This window comes from Entelurus aequoreus, linkage group LG12, assembly GCF_033978785.1.
Source record: "Entelurus aequoreus isolate RoL-2023_Sb linkage group LG12, RoL_Eaeq_v1.1, whole genome shotgun sequence".
NCBI classification, from domain to species: Eukaryota; Metazoa; Chordata; class Actinopteri; order Syngnathiformes; family Syngnathidae; genus Entelurus; species Entelurus aequoreus.
In genome coordinates, this window is record NC_084742.1 from 33393309 (window position 1) to 33413228 (window position 19920).

Genomic DNA, 19920 nt, shown 5'->3' on the forward strand with positions numbered 1-19920 from the left:
CAGTTTTTCCCATAAGAAAAATGTAAATCCAAGTAATCTGCTCCAGACACCCAAAAATATGAACAGAGAACACTTTTAACAGAGAATAATTATAATTGAACAAGCAGAAAACAATGTGAAATACATAGATAGAAATAAATACACAAACCTTTAACCTCACTTTTTTATGATCTTTTTGATTTTTGGTGAAGACGGCATTGAGCAAAAAAGGGCCGCTTTCATACTTTACTACATGTTCTTTCTTAAATTCAAGAGTGTTTCTCAACTTTTTTATCAAAAGTGCTGGCCCTTGCAACTTTCTTTGGCCCAATGGTGGCTTATTTTGCAGTCTTACTCAATAAAAAGGTAGAGACTGAGTCACCAACGTGTCAATTCTGTACGATAACAGACAAAAACGTTGGGCAAAAACGGAGATTTGACTGTTCTTCCCTCAAATGAACTACCTCATTCATTTAATCGATTTAAACTATTATACAAACATGGGGTCTGGTTCAAATATAGCGATGAGGGTCTTTATTTTGACCTACTGCTGTACTCTGTCTCAAAGTGTTAACATGTGCTCAATGTTTCCTTACCATTATTGCTATGTTGTCTATTACCATTGTTGGCATTTTGTCTATTACCATTGTTGGTATATTCATTATTCCTACATTGTTGATACAAATTATTGTTACAGTGTAATAATCATAGCTACCTGTGGTAATGCCACTATGATACAACATCTGTATTATAATCCTAGAACAAAGTAAAAGTGAAACTCATGTGAAAAATCACTCAATGGAGAACTGGGGGTGGGATTACCGTATTTTTCGGACTATAAATCACAGTTTTTTTTCATAGTTTGGCCGGCGGTGCGACTTATACTCAGGAGCGACTTATGTGTGAAATTATTAACACATTACCGTAAAATATCAAATAATATTATTTAGCTCATTCACGTAAGAGACTAGACGTATAAGATTTCATGGGATTTAGCGATTAGGAGTGACAGATTGTTTGGTAAATGTATAGCATGTTCTATATGTTATAGTTATTTGAATGACTCTTACCATAATATGTAATGTTCTCAGTTGGTTATTTATGCGTCATATAACGTACACTTATTCAGCCTGTTGTTCACTATTCTTTATTTATTTTAAATTGCCTTTCAAATGTCTATTCTTGGTGTTGGGTTTTATCAAATAAATTTCCCCAAAAAATGCAACTTATACTCCAGTGTGACTTATATATATATTTTTTTCCTTCTTTATTATGCATTTTTGGCCGGTGCGATTTATACTCCGGAGCGACTTATACTCCGAAAAATACGGTAAATAAGTTATCTTCTTCCCACTCCCTTTCAGGCAAAACTGGACAATCATGCATTACATACTATAAATTACCTTTTGCACTATATTAATTTATATTATTATGTGTTGTCAACTTTGTACTTTTTTATGTCATTGCCTGAAATAAATAAATAAATAAATAAATGAAAAATGAAAAAAAAAAAGAAGAATAAATTCAGTACACTGCATGAAGTACACTGTGTACTTAGTTCCGGAGTGTGTGGATTATGACTGTAATCTTTGAATCCTTCTCTGTGAGAGCGATGCCATTACAGTGTCACATTAGTGGAATACCTACCTGGTGTTTAGTCTTGTCCAGAACAAACCACCGGGGTTTCCACGGTTTCAGCAAAGCGCCTTTCTTGAATAAAATGCCTTCAAAACTTCTAAAGGAAGAGATAACAAAAGGGAAAGTATAAGGTAACTGTGCCACAACGGATGATGAGGATAAAGTACAGTAGATCCCCTCTATTCTTGTCAAAGCCTCTTCCTGCTGGGCAATGTTGAGTGAACTGACTTATGACACAGCGCCCTCTGCTGGATTCACTCTTTTCCCCCTCTAGATGGCACCATCAAACCACTTTCTATTTAAGTTGGAATAAAATCTATTTATTCCAAACTCCAAGTGGAGAAAAGAGATCATTGAATATGAATAGGCAGGGATCTACAGTACATCAGGTCATCAAACCTGTTCTCGCTCTCAGTGCTCTGGAACTGGCTGTAAAGCGTGCTGGTGCTCTGCCGGCCCGGCACCGGCGTGGAGGTGGCACTGGCCTCGCACTCCAGCGCCAAGTTGATGGAGGAGCCTACGTGGCTCTCCTGCAGGTAGACACCCTGAGAACGTCTCTGGTGGCTCAGGTTGGACGACATCAACAGCGAGCTGGAGAATGATGCCTGCGGAGTCGGAAGATAATTATTACCTGTAATACTGCTTGTCACCACACGGTGTCAGTGTAGTGTCCATCCATCCATCCATTTTCTACCGCTTATTCCCTTTGGGGTCGCGGGGGGCGCTGGAGCCTATCTCAGCTACAATCGGGCGGAAGGCGGGGTACACCCTGGACAAGTCGCCACCTCATCACAGGGCCAACACAGATAGACAGACAACATTCACACTCACATTCACACACTAGGGCCAATTTAGTGTTGCCAATCAACCTATCCCCAGGTGCATGTCTTTGGAGGTGGGAGGAAGCCGGAGTACCCGGAGGGAACCCACGCAGTCACGGTGAGAACATGCAAACTCCACACAGAAAGATCCCGAGGCCGGGATTGAACTCACGACTACTCAGGACCTTCGTATTGTGAGGCAGACGCACTAACCCCTCTGCCACCGTGCTGCCCCAGTGTAGTGTCACTTTTCATAATTTGTGCAGTTAAACTAAGGACAATCTTTTTTATTTCTATTAAAATGACATAACTATGGAATAATAGCTTGGATAGTGTTAGTGTAATATGTAACAATTAGTACTGTCAAACCAAACCAAATAATCCTACTTCTGAATTTTGATTAATCATGATTAAAGGGGCTGATTGGAAACTTTACGCCTGGGGGCAAAATCCAGCCAGGGAATGACACCAATCAGCCCCTGAGTTCAGTTAAAAAACTCAGGAGATAAATATTTTTGCAGCAAATTCCTAAAACATCAGAGTGTCCTGTTGTATAGAGGAACTTGATCACTGTAAACACATTGGCAGATCCTTGCATTGACATTTTAACCTCTCTTGCAAACTGGGGTCCAAACTTATAATTTACATAAGTGAGGCGTTCCTCAAGGCACCCCCTTAAGCTATTCAAATAGTGGCACGCAAGTTCTGTTCAAAAACTTGTGAAAAATTCAAATTTTTTGCAGCAGATACTTAAAGAGACGAAAGTGCTGTCGTATATATAATTTTTGATTACCGGTAGCTTTTTTGCAGAAGGTCCATAAAAACGGCAGAGCGTTCCTGTAAGTCTGAAGAAATATATAGACTTAAATCAAAGCAAACAGTGAAAGAAAAAGTCCGAACACCCGGTCCTTAGCTTTTTGGAAATGTGGCCCTCAAAACAATTTAGTTGACCATTCCTGCTTTACGCAGATGTCTAGAGAGGGCGCTAACATCCCAAAGTGTTGTAAGCTTTATATCCTGCATTCTTCCGGCTTTTAGCACATAATAACGTACACTACACCCGTACATAACACACACGCACATAGCATTGTCCATCCATCCATTTTCTACCACTTGTCCCTCTCGGAGTCGTGGGGGGTGCTGGAGCCTATCTCAGCTGCATTCGGGCGGAAGGCGGGGTACACCCTGGACAAGTCACCACCTTATCGCAGGGCTACATTAGCATTGTGTGTCAGGTAATGATAGTCTGGCTACTAAAATGAGCTAAGACAACACAATCAAACACACAAATTGTTAGTCGCTTTTCTGGGACTGCTTTGGACAGCCATACTCATACCAATTCTCACTAATAATGAATTAATTGTATTTCTAATATGCATACCTGCCAACCTTGAGGGGGGCGGCGGGGTTTGGTGGTAGCGGGGGTATATATTGTAGCGTACCGGAAGAGTTAGCGCTGCAAGGGGTTCTGGGTATTTGTTCTGTTGTGTTTATGTTGTGTTACGGTGCGGATGTTCTCCCGAAATGTGTTTGTCATTCTTGTTTGGTGTGGGTTCACAGTGTGGCGCATATTTGTAACAGTGTTAAAGTTGTTTATACGGTCACCCTCAGTGTGACCTCTATGGCTGTTGATCAAGTATGCCTTGCATTCACTTATGTGTGTGTAAAAGCCGCATATATTATGTGACTGGGCCGGCACGCTGTTTGTATGGAGGAAAAGCGGACGTGACGACAGGTTGTAGAGGACGCTAAAGGCAGTGCCTTTAAGGCACGCCCCCAATATTGTTGTCCGGGTGGAAATCGGGAGAAATGCAGGAGAATGGTTGCCCCGGGAGATTTTCGGGAGGGGCACTGAAATTCGGGAGTCTCCCGGGAAAATCGGGAGGGTTGGCAAGTATGCTAATATGTCAGGGCAATAAAACAACAAGCTGCGGTCCAAAAATAGCCCCTGGGCTAAAATTTTAACATCTCTAGTCAACACTCCTAGTCTAAAAATAGTCTCACCTTGCTCTCCAGTTTGGTCTCATTCCTCTGAGTGGCCTTAATTTTATCCCAAGTGTCCTTCCATTTCTCTGACGCCTGGCCAAGCTCCGCCTCCAGAGCCTGAAGGTCCTGCAGCAGTTTGGTGATGGCGTCAGGCACAACTTTGCCCAGGCTGTCGTAACACGGCCACACGATGCGCCTGTGAGATTTGGGCCCGCCGCTGTCGGGCCTGTCAGGCGCCTCCTCAACCGCCCGCTCCTGGCGAGCCCTCAGCTCCCAGTCGTAAGACGGCCCCTCTGACAGAGTCTCTTCCGTGTAGAAGTTCCATACTTTCAGGTTAGAGATGAAGGTGTACGGCCGCAGCACCTGTGCACACCATTAATCACACTGTAACACGCCATTTTTGTTCTAAAAGCACTTAAATCCCAATGTGTGTGCATGTGTGTAATGCACTCACCTCTTCATCTTCAGGTGAGAACATGTAGTTGAAGAAAACTGGTGTCTTCTTGTTGAGGCGGTCTATGTAGTCCCACACAGACTTGCACACTTGAGGACTTTTCCTCTCGCCCTTCTCCTCATAGAGTACTCCTGCACACAAAGTAAAGCACCAAAATCAAGGCCGCTGTGTGTGTTTGAATAGGAAGTCCCTGTGTGTATGTTTTAATGCTGTGTAAGTATAAAACAGCTTCAGTGCATCCGGAAAGTATTCACAGTGCTCACTTTTTCCACATTTTATGTTACAGTCTTATTCCAAAATGTAATACATGTATTTTTGTCCTCAAAATTTAAAACACACAACACCCATAATGACAATGTGAAAAAGGGTTGGGTTTTTTTAGAGATTTTTGCAAATGTATTAAAAATAATAAACTAAGAAATCACATATACATAAGTATTGACAGCCTTTGTCCAATACTTTGTGAACAATTATAGCCTCAAGTCTTTTGGAATACGATGCCACAAGCTTGGCACACCTATCTTTGGGCAGTTTTGCCCATTCCTCTTTGCAGCACCTCTCAAGCTGCATCATGTTGGATGGGAAGTGTTGGTTTTTATCCTGGATGTTTCTGTACATTGTTGCATGCATCTTAGTCTAGTCAGGGAGGTGACCAAGAACCCGATGGTCACTCTGACAGAGCTACATCATTCCTCTGTGGAGAAAGGAGAACCTTCCAGAAGGACTACCATCTCTGCAGCAATCCACCAATCAGGCCTGTATGGTATTGTGGCCAAACGCAAGCCATTTCTTAGTAAAAGGTTTGCACATGCACCTGAAAAGACTCTGACCATGAGAAACAAAACGATCTGGTCTGAAAAGACAAATATTGAACTATTTGCTTGAATGCCAGGTGTCATGTTTGGAGCACACCAGGCACCGCTCATCTCCAGGCCAATACCATTCCTACAGCAAAGCATGGTGGTGGCAGCATCATGCTGTGGGGATGTTTTTCAGCGGCAGGATCTGGGAGACTAATGAGGATAGAGGGAAAGATGAATGCAGGAATGTACAGTAACATCCTGGATAAAAACCAACATCTGCCATCCAACCCGATGGACCTTGAGAGGTGCTGCAAAGAAGAATGGGCAAAGAAAAATATGCTGAACTGTCCAAAGATAGGTGTGCCAAGCTTGTGGCATCATATTCAAAAATATTTGATGCTGTAATTGCTGCCAAATGTGCATCAACAAAGTATTCAGCAAAGGCTGTGAATACTTATGCTCATTTGACTTGTTTTACTTTTAATACATTTGCTAAATAAAAAATAAAAAAATGTTCACATTGTCATTATGGGGTATTCTGTGAAGAATTTTGAGGACAAAATGAGTCTATTCCATTTTGGAATAAGGCTGTAACATAACAAAATGTGCAGAAAGTGAAGCACTGTGAATACTTTATGGATGAGCTGTATGTTGCCATTGTAGTTTCGAGTTGCTTAAAGGATTTTTCATACAAATGGCTATCTTGACAAAAGTGATCGACCATGTATGTCAACGTCAACTTAAACGATACTTCTTTAGTAATAAAAAGAACATGGTGGACAAGGACTTGATTGGGTAGTTGGTAGTAAATAGACTGCTTTTTCAAAGAAATGGCCGCTTTTGGTGTCAAATTTTATGTCGATTTAAGCAGGCAGTTTTTATTAACAAGAACAACACGGGGAGTGTGACTATATGAGTTGGACGGCAGATGGATTGTCAACATAATTGGTCCGATTTTTCATTTAAATGCCCCCTTTAGCTCTCACATTTCAGGTCCACAAAAGGGGTAGACCATGTATGTGAACGTCAACTAAAGCGGCCACATTTTAGTAAGACAAAGAAAAACAGGGTGGACCATGACTCGACTAGGTTGTAGACATACACGGAATAGTTTTTATACAAATGACCACCTTGGGTCTCAAATTTTTTGTCGATAAAAAAAATCAACCAATTATGTTGACGTCGACTACACAGGACACTTTTTTGCAATAAAAACAACCGGGGTGGACCATGACTTGACCAGGCTGTAGACCTAAACTGAAACAAAAACGAAAAGTACCGCATTTTTCGGAGTATAAGTCGCTCCGGAATATAAGTCTCACCGGCCGAAAATGCATAATAAAGAAGAAAAAAAACATATATAAGTCGCACTGGAGTATAAGTCGCCTTTTTTGGGGAAATTTATTTGATAAAACCCAACACCAAGAATAGACATTTTAAAGGCAATTTAAAATAAATAAAGAATAGTGAACAACCGGCTGAATAAGTGTACCAACTGAGAACGTGCCTGGTATGTTAACGTAACATATTATGGTAAGATTCATTCAAATAACTATAACATATAGAACATGCTATACATTTACCAAACAATCTGTCACTCCTAATCGCTAAATCCCATGAAATCTTATACGTTTAGTCTCTTACGTTAATGAGCTAAATAATATTTTTTGATATTTTACGGTAATGTGTTAATAATTTCACACATAAGTCGCTCCTGAGTATAAGTCGCACCCCCGGCCAAACTATGAAAAAAAACTGACTTATAGTCCGAAAAATACGGTATGTCAACAATCCACCAAGTATGTAATTGTCGACTTGAGCGGGCACATGGTAGTAAAATGAAGAACACAGTGGACCGGGACCTGATGACATAAACATGTTGCCAACTTAAGCTGGTTCCAGTGTACCTAGTTCGATGCGCTCGTAGTCCGAGTCAAGCAGGAAGGTGCGGAAGCGGTTGGACACATAGTGATAGGCCAAGAACTTCAAGTAGTACTGGCTGAACTCAAACTCCATGGGGAACTGGAGATGAATCTGGGGACAGAGAGAAGCAGGAATACAGACAGTTTTTCATATCATCTTTCATATAAAGACTTTTTAGGATCTACAGCAGGACTATTCAACTGGCAGCCAGGAATGACACCATACTGGCAACCGACTTCAGTTCAAAACTTGGAAGACAAACATTTTGCAGCAAATTCCTAAAAACACTAGAGTGCTCCTGTTGTACAGAGGAACTTGGACCACTGTAAACACATTGACAGATCCTTCAATTTACATTTTAACCTTGCTAGCAAAGAGAACACTGGGGTCCAAACTTGATTTTGATTTAGATTGAGGCACAAGGCATTTATTTAAGTCCTCTCCTTTTTGAAAATATTTTTTTTCGTAATACCATTTATGTACGCATGTAACTAAGGTGTTGTTTTAGCTTGTTTACTTCAGAGGCAGTCAGTAGCAATTTGTTTAACTTCTTTAGTTACACGAGTAGTGTTCCTCAAGGTTCGGTTTTAGGTCCACTCTTTTTCTCCATTTGGGTTATTCAACTGGTGTCCCTCGAGTTCAGTCTAAAAAACTTCTGAAACTCACAATTTTGCAGCAGATTCTAAAAAAAACACTACAGTGCTGTCATATAGATGACCTTTGACTTATTTTGAAGGAGGTCCTTAAAGGGGAAGTGCACTTTTTTAGAATTTTGTCTTATCATTCACAATCATCATGACACAAGAAGACGGATGTATTTTTTTAATGCATTCTAACTTGCAACAAACAAGTAAAAGTCTGCTTACAATGGAGTTAATGGGAGCTCCTCTATTCCGCCCATAAAGCCCTCCAAATAATCCTCCAAAACCCGCCAACAATACTCCATTTACATTTCGTGACTTGAATGTTAACCAAGTATTATTGATATTGTTAGTATAAACTCTAACACAGACAAACTATTTATAGCGGCGCCGTGATTGATCACAGAGAGCTAACTAGCTTTTGTGGCTATGTTGACATCACCGGGTGGTGAGCTGCTTTCTTGCCTCGGAGCTTGTGAAAGTTTATTCTAGATCATAAATACTGTCACTCACTTTGGTAGTAGAAGGATAAGGACACAATTCAACAAGTTGGTCAACTTTGGCATCTAATTTAGACTGGCAAATGGCAAGAAAGAAACGTCCTATTAATCGGCATCCCAGTGAGCGCAGATATTGTACAGTATGTGATCTTTTATTATGTTTGTTGGCTCTCATGATGTCTGCAGTAAGTAGTAATCAGTGTTGCTGTTGAAGGAAAAAGAGAACATTGTGATGTATTTTTTAAATTGATGTGCTGCCAAATGCTTAAAATTATTAAATGTCATTATGAATGTGCTTATTACTACATTATATATTTACTTACAGTATGTATACAAAACCTTGATGGAGGTGTTTTAAGCATTTTATAAGCAGAATAGAGCAACATCCATTGGCTCAATTGTAAGCACTTTTGATCACAATTATTTACTATTTTGAATGCATGAAAAAAAAAAAGGAAAACATGTGTGTGCTTGTCTTACATAAGGATTGTGAATGATATGAAAAATCTAATCAGTAGAGTGCTCCTGTAACTCTGACAAAATATATACCGGTAGACCAAAATAAAAAGTCCAATGCAGAATACACTGTTTCTCCATAAAATGCAAAGGCAAAATAAGTCTGACTTTGAAGAGTGAAATCCAGCACCCAGTCCTTAGCTTTCTGGAAATGTGGCCCCCCAAAAAATTCAGTTGAACATCCCTGATCTACACTGAAGGTGGACAGTTAGATATAACATGTAACAATGCACGCACTTGATGCACGCAGTCGAGGAACTGCAGGAAAACAGGGGTGAACCCGCTGCTCTGGCTGCCCAACGTCTGCGCGCCACGATGGCTGAACCTGTGGCCAAATGACAGCCACTCCTTCTCCACCAGCAGCCGGAACCCGTCAAAGGTTCTGTAGTATGGATCTGACAGCAGCTGTACTAAGGATACCACCTGCAGACAACATGTCCACATTACAACAAAGAATGTTGGAGGGGCTGAATTGACAAGGAAGTAAACAAAAGAATCTTCAAACCTGTGTGGTGACATCCCAGCCATCTTCCAGGCTGACCATGACGGACGACCCTGTGTCCAGTAGCTCCACCACCAGGACTGAGACCTGCAGCACCCGGTGCAGCTGCACACACACCGACACACAATTATGGATCAGGCTTTAAGTTCCAATAACAAGCAATCAGGTAGATAAATTGCTCTGAATAGCAGCGAGGTTGAAGGTGGTCACTGACCAGCGACATCCACTCAGACTCCTCCAGGCAGCGCAGGAAATTGAAGCCGGTATCCCAAGAGGAGCTTGGCACACAGGCCTTCATCAGCTTCTTAAAGCTGTTCTTCACCTGCCGCACATCGCACACCTCAATGGGAACTGCCTCCCAGTGCTGGAAGGAGTCCTGCTTTCCACCCTGAAACAGAGACACAATGCAGTGCAAATTCAACAAAAATATTTTGATGCGAGTGAAATAATTAATTACATTGTTTAATACGACCCACATAACATACAAAAGTTAACCTGTTGCATAATTTGCTTTGAGCAGGGTTGTACAAAGTGTGACGGAGAGACAGTTACAACAATCAGAATAATAATTTGGATATAGAAATTTAAACATTACACGATGAATGAGGGACTCAAGTTTGAGGAAGAATTGCGACCCCGAAAGGGACAAGCGGTAGAAAATGGATGTATGGATATACGTTTTTTAAGCAGTGCTTTGTAGATGAACAACATAAGGTGAATATTTAATCAAGACTGTAGGGGGAACCAACCAACATTTAGATACAGCAAGCAATGATGCGTACAAAATGTGTCATCAGTGATAAAACTTAGTGCATTATGATTGATGGGGCGGCATGACAGTACAAGATGTCACCATGATCAAGGACAGGCATGAAGGATGATTGTACAATGACTTTTCGATTAGAAGCGACAGACAGCCTTGGATTCTATGTCAATATCCAAGTTTGATATGTAGTTTTTGGTTTAACTGTTGAGTATGAGCTTAGAATGTAAAGTGTTATTAAGCCAAATACCTGTAGATATTTATAATAATCAGTAGCTTTGTGCACATGGACACATTTAATCGGATTAAAAGCCTAATTGGAATAAAAATGCTTCATGTGAACACGCCATTCAACGTTCGGATCAAAATTTAATTCCGATCGAAACGGGTGGTTTATGCCGAAAGTCATTGGAATTGTAGAGCATGAAAACACATCTACCGAAATCGGGTTACAATTATCCTAACTGCGCATGTCTTTAATGTCAGCTATACTTTGGTGGTGGAGCGGGTACTAAATGTAATAGTCTAGGAAAGAAGCGATTGTCTTGTTGCTGACACCCAACATTCAACATGTACAGATGTAGCGTTATATGCTGTTGAGTTTGTTGCTTTAAAACGAGACTAGCAAAAACAAAAGTATGGTATGGAGTGACATGTGTCGGTGTAACAATAAAGGAAGGGATCCAGTTGTCGTCTTAATGACATTACAGCTACTCCAAGTGCTAAGCACAAACAATAACAGACCTTTCAGCTTATGTTATGTTCTGCCCATGCCAAAGTAAAGTTTTTAGATTTAAGGTGTGATGCATGAAAATGCACGTCATAATCAGAATTTTTTTTCAGGGCCCATGTACACATTCTAATCGGAAAGAAGATCAGAATAAATACTTTTTGTCCATGTACACATGGCTAGTGCTTAGCCTGGCGTGGAACCTGGAGCATAAAAAATATAATAATCGGCAAATAAGTGGACATTACAGGATAAATAGCAATGATCCAACGATAAACCCCGTGGCACCCCGTTTTTATCATAAGTAGACTTGACTGCAACAACAGTCCGAGTTCTGTAAATGGGGTATGAATGAAACCAGTTGTGTGAAGTTTTGTCAATCCTAAAACCTGTAATTTATGACGTAAAAATATATGGTGTGGAATGCTTTTGAGAGGTCATCAAAAAGAACAGCACAGAACTGTTCATTGTGTGTTTCTAATATTAGATATTACACAAATTTACGTTGTCACATATAACACAAAACTAAGATTTAGATAGATTAGGATACAGTATACTGACCTACATTGGATTAGTTTTAGCATTTCTATCATACAAAATGTATCAAAATGGACCCCACATTCTTCAATTTGTAATGTATCTGGAATGATCTTCCACTTCATTTGAGACAGGCCCCTTCTTTGGCTATTTTTAAGACCCTTCTTAAAACCCATTTTTATTCACTGGCTTTTAACCCAGCATGAGACTTTAAACTGTTTTTAACTTTTAACTTTTTTAACTGCTTTTTATCTAACAAAATTGTTCTTAGGGTAATTTTGTATTTTCTTTTTTAATGTGTATTTTACTTCTGTTTTAAATTTTATTTTTTAGTCTGTCCTTTGCCTTTATTTCTTTGTGGTGTACAGCCCTTTGTTTTTCAACTGTGGTTGTTTTTAAAGGGCTTTATAAATAAAATTGGTATGGTATGGTATGGTATGTATGTAAGCGGCTCTTGATTGGACACCTGTGTCTTCGTGTTATAGTTATTGATCTCATTTGGGTTTTATGGTCTGAACTGTAAAATAAGTTGTCATTCAAAGTAAGTCAACAGGTACAGATACCGGTAAGCTAACTTATTACAATCAAATGTGGGTTTGTCAAGGCCTAAAATGAGAAATTGTATTTTGAGGAATCAATAGAAATACAACAGCTGGAGTTAATTTACTCAACTGCAGAGAGTACATTGGTTCTCTTAGATGTTAAGGCGTTAAATATTTGTGAACGTTTTCTTTGTATTGTTTTGAATAACTGCATTTTATTCATAATATTTTATAATAATATAATGACACTTTAATAAAATAGCATTTAAATATATAATACATACATATACAGTGCTTACCAAAATCAATCAATCAATCAATGTTTATTTATATAGCCCTAAATCACAAGTGTCTCAAAGGGCTGTACAAGCCACAACGACATCCTCGGTGCAGAGCCCACATACGGGCAAAAAAAAAAAAAAAAATCATAGGCCCAAAGTAAGGTGTGTGCCACAGCTGCACCAAATTAACACCATTGGGTAATTAACATCATGTTTTTTATGTCTCTGTAATGGTTGGCAGTTGGCACCCAGACGCTGTTTAGCCTAGATGATATTTCTAATAGCAAAATAAAATTTGCATTGTTTTCTGTGAATTTCCAAAGCTATACCACAGTAAGTTATACAATATTGTATTAAGGCTTTATTTGAATGATTTACCTAAAAATCAATTGAGGTTTTGCATAGGCCACTATTTAAGGTAATACGTAACACAGTTTTAATTACAGTCTTCCCTTCTAGGATTGTGAGGTCTTACACAGTAGGAAGCCTACACTACAGTTGCTCACCTTGAGCTGGGCCTTGTCTCCAATGATGTAGAGGTAGGCCTTGTGCTGGCGGAGAAACAACGCCTCGCTGAGTCCTCCATTGGGCTGCGGTGACTCCTTACCAGCAAGACGTGTTCCCACATCTGGGTTGTAAGTGCTGAGACGGCCGCTGCCTCGGATACTACCCCATTTACCTGCCACACACAAATGACACCGCTAGAACCGTGGCAAAACTTCAAGCTATCATATTCAGACAGCACATGAGAGATCCTTTAATTTCAGTCGGAACTATGCCCATAAACTTAATAGCCATGCTAGTAGACAAGGTAGGCGTAGTTGAGAACGCCCCACACCAATTTGCTACGTCTAGCTAAATGATGCAACTCTCACCCATTGGACACAGGCAGAAGAATAAAAACGGAAATGACGACGAGGACACAGACATTGTAGCGCTGCAGCTGCATGCGCGTGCACTCACACACAAAGCTGAGCTCAGATCAACACAAAACATCATGACATTGAAGAGACAATTAGTCCGAAGAGACGGCACACTACCGGGGGACAACGTCAAAGACACTGGACTGTTCTGTTTAAGAGATTTGATTAGTTAGGACAGGGGTAGAGGAAGGGGGAGGGTGTGGTCGTGGCCTACTATACCTCTAGTAGAGTTCCTGGCCTTGCCAGACACTTTGGGCTGAGAGAGGGAGATGACTTTCGCCCTTTGACCAAGAGCTGAGGTCACATGACAAAGACCAAACTAAAGGTGAGCTACAAGGGATGCATGAAGTTGTGATGCAGCTCCAATTACATCATTGCAGACCTCATTCACAGGTGGCTTTGAACTCTTAACACGGGAAATACAGTGGAACTCGTTAATGTCGACAACCCATCTATGTTGTGCATGTGCCGTGGTATTCTTAAAATTCAAAGAACAGAAGCGTCTTCAATAGTTTCTAGTTATACAACACAAAACTTTCCGTTAAGTGCAAAGTAAGCTTGGCAGTATTATCTTATATAGACAACCAAAAGTGTAAAACAGAAAAATAAAAAATAACAACATACACAAATGGATGAAAACAATGTCAACAAACTACAGTGACTCTTTGATTTATGAACCCCTAATTGTATGAACTTAGATTTACAAACCACAGACCGAATAAAAATATGCTTTGACGTACGAGCCTCCGCCATTTTGCACCTGCAGCACAGCAATTGTAGGCGGGCTTTGTCAGTCAGCATAGCTGCTTTGTGTGCCTTTTAAGTGTTTTTTAAAAACTTTTTTACAGAATTTTGTAGTTCTGATGTGAGCAATTGACAAGTGAAGTGTGTGGTTTGAAACATTCTGGAAGTATCCACAGCGTTGTCCACACTGCCTTCAGCCCACTCCCTTCGGCGTCAAGCGAAAAATATTAACCAACAAGGCAAATTATTTTTTTCATTCCTTTTTACTGTAGTGACTTGGCTGTTAAAGTGAGGAATTTTGAGATCTGTTTTGTGTGTGTGCACCACAGGGCTTGTGACAGTGTGTGTGCCTGTTGGAAAGTTGATCATCATCCCCTTATGTTTGTTTGATATACAGTACTGTATAGTGCTTTATATTGTTGAAAATGTACAAACTTTTACTAAAATAGGGACTTTTGTCGAGGCTGGAACCCATTAATCATATTTACTTAGTTTTTTATGGAGAAATGTACTTTGATATACAAACTTATTACTGTTCAAGAACCAATCCATTAGGTTAAAAATATATTTACATTCTCCTTATGTATTTGACAAAGTCACAAGTAAATGGGCAAACAATGTCTAGTTTCAGTTTCTGTTATGTCGACAACCACTTCTGTCAACGCCAGTCAGCCAGTCTGAGGAGCATTGACTAAAACGGGTTCCACTGTAGCAGGAGTCATCTGATTACTACACCAGCAGAGACACATCTCACCTCCTCGGCTAAACGTTCCAGGCAAGTCTTCCTTGGTGCCCATCACCTGCTTCATCAGAGCACCAATCTTTGGCTGCCGCAATTTATCTGATGAATCTGTGGGAAAGAAGCCACAGTCAGCAAGGTACTTGTCATCGTGTCACATTGTAGTACGGTAGTTTGCTAGTCGCCCCACCTGCGGCGTTCATGTGGGTGGAAGTAAAACCGCTGAGTGTGTTCCTGCCAGTGTTCTCACTGTAAGACGGCATGGAACTGATAATGGCCTGCAGGTATTTCTCCTGCTCCAGACTGGTGGAGTCTGCCTGTGAGGGCACTGCACACACAAACAGAAGGTCAACAAATATTTTGTTTTGTTTTTTTACACTACAAGTGGCTATTTTAGTTTCAAGCCCAAATGACCAAATAAATGTCAATTTTGATACTAGTCTAATCCGGATTGCACACTGTCAGCAAACCCTATTATTCAAATCTGACTTTTTAATGACGTTATAAATGTTATAAGTGTCCATAAAGAAAGTTTATGACCACCAGAAGTGAGCAGCTTTGTGCCTTGATAAACATCTTAAATTGCAGCCTGGTGCTCTGCCATTTACCAACAGCCAGCAACAGATGTAGTAGCTGTAAGTTTTATTATGTTGTTTTTCTTCAGTGAACAGACTAATCTATCATGGTGCTGATAAATGTGAGTATAGCGTCAGCACTGTGGCTCATATAGCTAATAGCTACAGTATGTGAGCCACTAGCATAGCTACACTATACTAGTGTTGCTAACGTTTGTGTCCTCCCTCACTCCTTAATGCAGTGCTTCTTAATTATTTTCTGTTACACCCCCCCCCCCCCCACACACACACACACTCTCTGCGGCGACTATAAATAGTATAACTTGTCAATAAATATATTATAAGTACACCTCTGCATAACAATGTAAACTTACTAACAAACTAAACAAAACAAAGAAAAATGTATCAACTTACAACAAAAAATAACTTTATCAACACTGTTGTGTAGTCTGTATTAGAAAACAATTGAAGTGCATGACTTTGCCTGAAATTTAAAAAAACATAAACCCTTATTTAAACGATAAACTTTTTTTGACTGACTTCAACGATTTGATACGGAAAAATTAAATAATTAGCACGTTTTGTAGTGCACAGCTTTTCAAAGTGGGATTTGAAGCATGAAACTGCATGATACTGATAAAGCCTGTTCTCCGGGGTCACACGTGCCCCCACTAGTGTCGCATTACAGGGGGGCCTGCTCCACTATTTAAGAAGAATAGCCTTAATGCTACCTTGTTTAAATGTGATATATGGCATCTACTAGGTTGGGCAAGTACAGAGTTATTATGTATATGTAAAAGTGGCTTCTTGGAGACACAATTCGAATTAAAGTTCTTCTTCTTGGTTTAGCATTGAAGCTACAAACACACAAAACAGGCTCACTAAATGCACTTTAAAACTGTCTAAATTCAAGCATTAGGGCTAGATTATGGGCAACAAACTTCTCATGTACCTCAATCGACCACTGAGACTTTTTTTTTTTTACAATTGTTGAAAATAAAAAAAGTATGCTATGGGACCTTTAACTTTAAAATGAAAAAGGCCATTTAGTCGCTTAAATATCATAATCAGACCTGGTTATATTTTCCTGTTATCTTGTTACTATACTAATTAGAGGTCTGCTAATAAATGTACGCTATATTAATATATAAAGGTTTAAAGACGCTAAAGCGTATAGTTAAAAATGTCACCTGAAGTAGGGGCATTGGGAGACTTAAAGAAGCCTACCACCCCCTTTGCGTGGAAGCCTGCAGAGCGCAGGAGAACAGCCTTGGTCCGAGAATTACGCCAACATACCACAGGGAAGCGGTTTTGTCGGTAGCAGCGGCAGATTCTTTGGATGGTGGAATCTGGGATGCTCTGCGGGACAATGAGCAGGCCGGGGTAGCTACAACGCGAGAGCACACATCAGATTAAACACAAAAGAAACAATTCTATCTAATCTCTTTGTATGTTTTGCTCACCTCCTGCAGACTGTATACATGCGGTTAACTGTTGAAATCCTAAAGGGCTCGTTTTTGGAGCGGGTCAGGCTGTTACTGAGCGTGCCCAGGCCCAGGCGCTGGTAGTCGCGGCAGCACGCTCTCTCCACCACGTTGCTCATGGTCTGTCTGTCTGAAGAGCGAATGGTGGAGGAGAGCGTGAGTGAGCTCTGATCCACCTCTTCTGAAACTGTGGAGACACAATTTACACCAGGCGACATTTTACTGAAAGCTTTGCGACCGTTGTTAAATAAGGCAGACATTCCCAACCAATGTGAGAGCTCATCAGGTGTGTCTCAGGAAATTATCTAAATCTACCTAATTGGTCTGAAAAATATTTGTTATTTACTACAAATACCATCTTTGATCGTCTATGCCAGCGACAGTCTCTTTCACTAGATATTAGAAGTGCTCAAAAAAATAGATTCACATCTAGATCGCAATTTTTATTCATTTAGATTATAAACCAAATCATAATTTTTCAAAATCAGCAAAAAAAAAAAAATCTTTGGGTTAAAAACATTAAACAAAATATTATTGATATTATTATTATTATTATTGTTGCTTTTATACAATTTCGGTTTTCCTTTTTTAGTCATGTATTTTTAAATAAGTATTGTACAGTATTTTTGTATCCTAAGTATTGTAAAGTTGGCATTGGGTTGGAGTTGCTCTATTTTCTTTAATTAGATTGATTAACATTCTCAAATTTTTGTAAATAACATTTTTTAAATAGTTTTTTAGACCAACACTGTGCGTACAAGTCAAAGGAGCTTTTGTAACATGTAACCTGTTATTAAAATGTACATACCAACAATTATATTACAAGGATCGTGTTGAATTGAGAAACGATTCTGAAACGAATCGTCACCCTAACAATCGGAATCGAATTGAATCGTAAAATGCCCAAAGATTTCCACCTGTACTAGATAGCATAAGTTACATAATTGAACTGTATATCCACCGGTTAGCATGAATAAAGAAATATATTTGTTTGGTGGTGTACCGTAAGTTTTTGATGATTTATTCATTAGAGCTGCAGCGACTAAATATATTAGTAGTCGAGTATTCTACTGAAGATTTATTTGATTAGTTGGGGATAAAACATATGTTTGCTTGGTTACAAAGCAATTCTAAATACACAAAACATTATAAGACCTTCCACTTAATAATGAACAACCAATTAGTTTCATGCTGAAATTACGACGACTAAATGACATATCACAGTATGTTTATGACAATTATGTGCAATTATGAACCCTAAACTTAGACCGGCTGACAAGAGATAATGCATGCATATATATATATCCATCCATTTTCTACCGCTTGTCCCTCTCGGGATCGCGGGGGTGCTAGAGCCTATCCCAGCTGCATTCGGGCGGAAGGCAGGGTACACCCTGGACAAGTCGCCACCTCATTACAGGGCCAACACAGATAGACAGACAACATTCACATTCACATTCACACCCTAGGGCCATTTATATATTTTAATGTTGAGTTTTTGTAGTGTTTAAACTAAAATAAAGACTACTGCAGTGAAGCACATTAGACACCATTGTTATTTGATATTTTATCATCAACCAAAAGTAAGACACACATCCTTGTTTCATTACACAGTAGTGTCTGTTAGAAATGACCAGCTACTGTTTAGTGAGCTTAAATGTTTCCATTTTCCATCTCTTTAATTCACAGCGCAGTTGTGACAATGTAATTTGTAATGAAATAACATAAAAAGAATAAAGGACTGTTAAACATATATTCTAAGGCAGGGGTGTCCGAAGTGCGCCCCGATAGGCCACCCCGCAGCTCGTTTTACGAAAAAAACATAAAAAATGCAATAAGAGAAAAGAAAAGAAATGTAATCAGAAAAAGTTGCGATATTGACTTTAATACCACAAAGCTACCATGCAGGCTGTTTTTGCTTTAAAACGGTTATTGTTCAAAAAACAAACATATAATTGACCAATAGATCTGAAGTTGATCGAGAGATTTAAGCGTTGAAATTAAAAATAATATATATTTATATATGATTTATAATACTTCTATGAGTGGGAGGCCTTTTGGATCCCAAAGACCTTTATTGTGATTTTTTGTCATCGCTCAAAAAATAATAACAAATCAAAAGCTAGTATGTTGTTATTACATATTTAAATATTTAGGCTGCAATTACGTCACATCAAATATTCCAATATGAAAAATGTTTTGGGCGAAATATTGCATATTTTGTGTATTTGCCATAAAAAATTATGGGTTTTCTTTGGGGAAAAAAGGGCTTAAAACATTATGAAAAAAATACTGTATGGCATCAGATAGATCTGATGTTGATCTGTAGATACTTGGGAGTTGAAAATAAGAATAACATTGATATATGACTTATTTTTAACACTTTAATGACTGAGACCCTTATGGGCCCCCGAGACCTTTAACATTCACCAAAACTGTAACTAATGGTTACAGTAAATATTGCTTTGGTTTTAAAAATTAAAAAAACATAAAAACGGACCGTGTATGCTTTCATTTTTCAGTGTGCGACCCTCAGTGGAAAATGTTTGGACACCCGTGTTCTAAGGCAAATCTTCATGTGTTTCTTTGTTATTAGTACCAACAGTTCAACTTTTACTCATTACATTATGTCCTGATAATGTTGCTAGAGGCCCTTGAAAAAAGAGCTACATTTTAAAAAATGGCCCGTTGACCATACTTTGAACATCATTGGTTTACATACTTCGCCAAGTAGGCAAAGTGATAGCAAACGACCGAAACGTGTCTCTAAGCTCGTTCCAAGCAAGTTTTCCCACTTTTGGAGATTTGGTGAGTAATGCACTTGATTATTTTTGAAACA

General features: G+C 39.3%; 1 protein-coding gene across 5 annotated transcripts in view; it reads right to left on the minus strand.

Annotated features, from left to right (window-relative positions):
• sbf1 (SET binding factor 1) overlaps positions 1-19920 on the minus strand; it is a 117025-nt gene that overhangs the window by 4840 nt on the left and 92265 nt on the right. For 4 of the 5 annotated variants that reach the window (XM_062065705.1, XM_062065704.1, XM_062065702.1 and 1 more), the window contains 14 exons: positions 17061-17268; positions 16788-16984; positions 15213-15350; positions 15038-15133; positions 13759-13833; positions 13123-13295; positions 9978-10151; positions 9767-9868; positions 9499-9684; positions 7589-7715; positions 4879-5009; positions 4443-4787; positions 2017-2222; positions 1627-1714 (listed from right to left, as the gene is read on the minus strand). In XM_062065705.1, coding sequence (XP_061921689.1) covers positions 1627-1714; positions 2017-2222; positions 4443-4787; positions 4879-5009; positions 7589-7715; positions 9499-9684; positions 9767-9868; positions 9978-10151; positions 13123-13295; positions 13759-13833; positions 15038-15133; positions 15213-15350; positions 16788-16984; positions 17061-17268 — 2246 coding nt within the window. The remainder of the gene's footprint in view (positions 1-1626; positions 1715-2016; positions 2223-4442; positions 4788-4878; positions 5010-7588; positions 7716-9498; positions 9685-9766; positions 9869-9977; positions 10152-13122; positions 13296-13758; positions 13834-15037; positions 15134-15212; positions 15351-16787; positions 16985-17060; positions 17269-19920) is intronic. The other variant, XM_062065703.1, reaches the window with a different exon arrangement.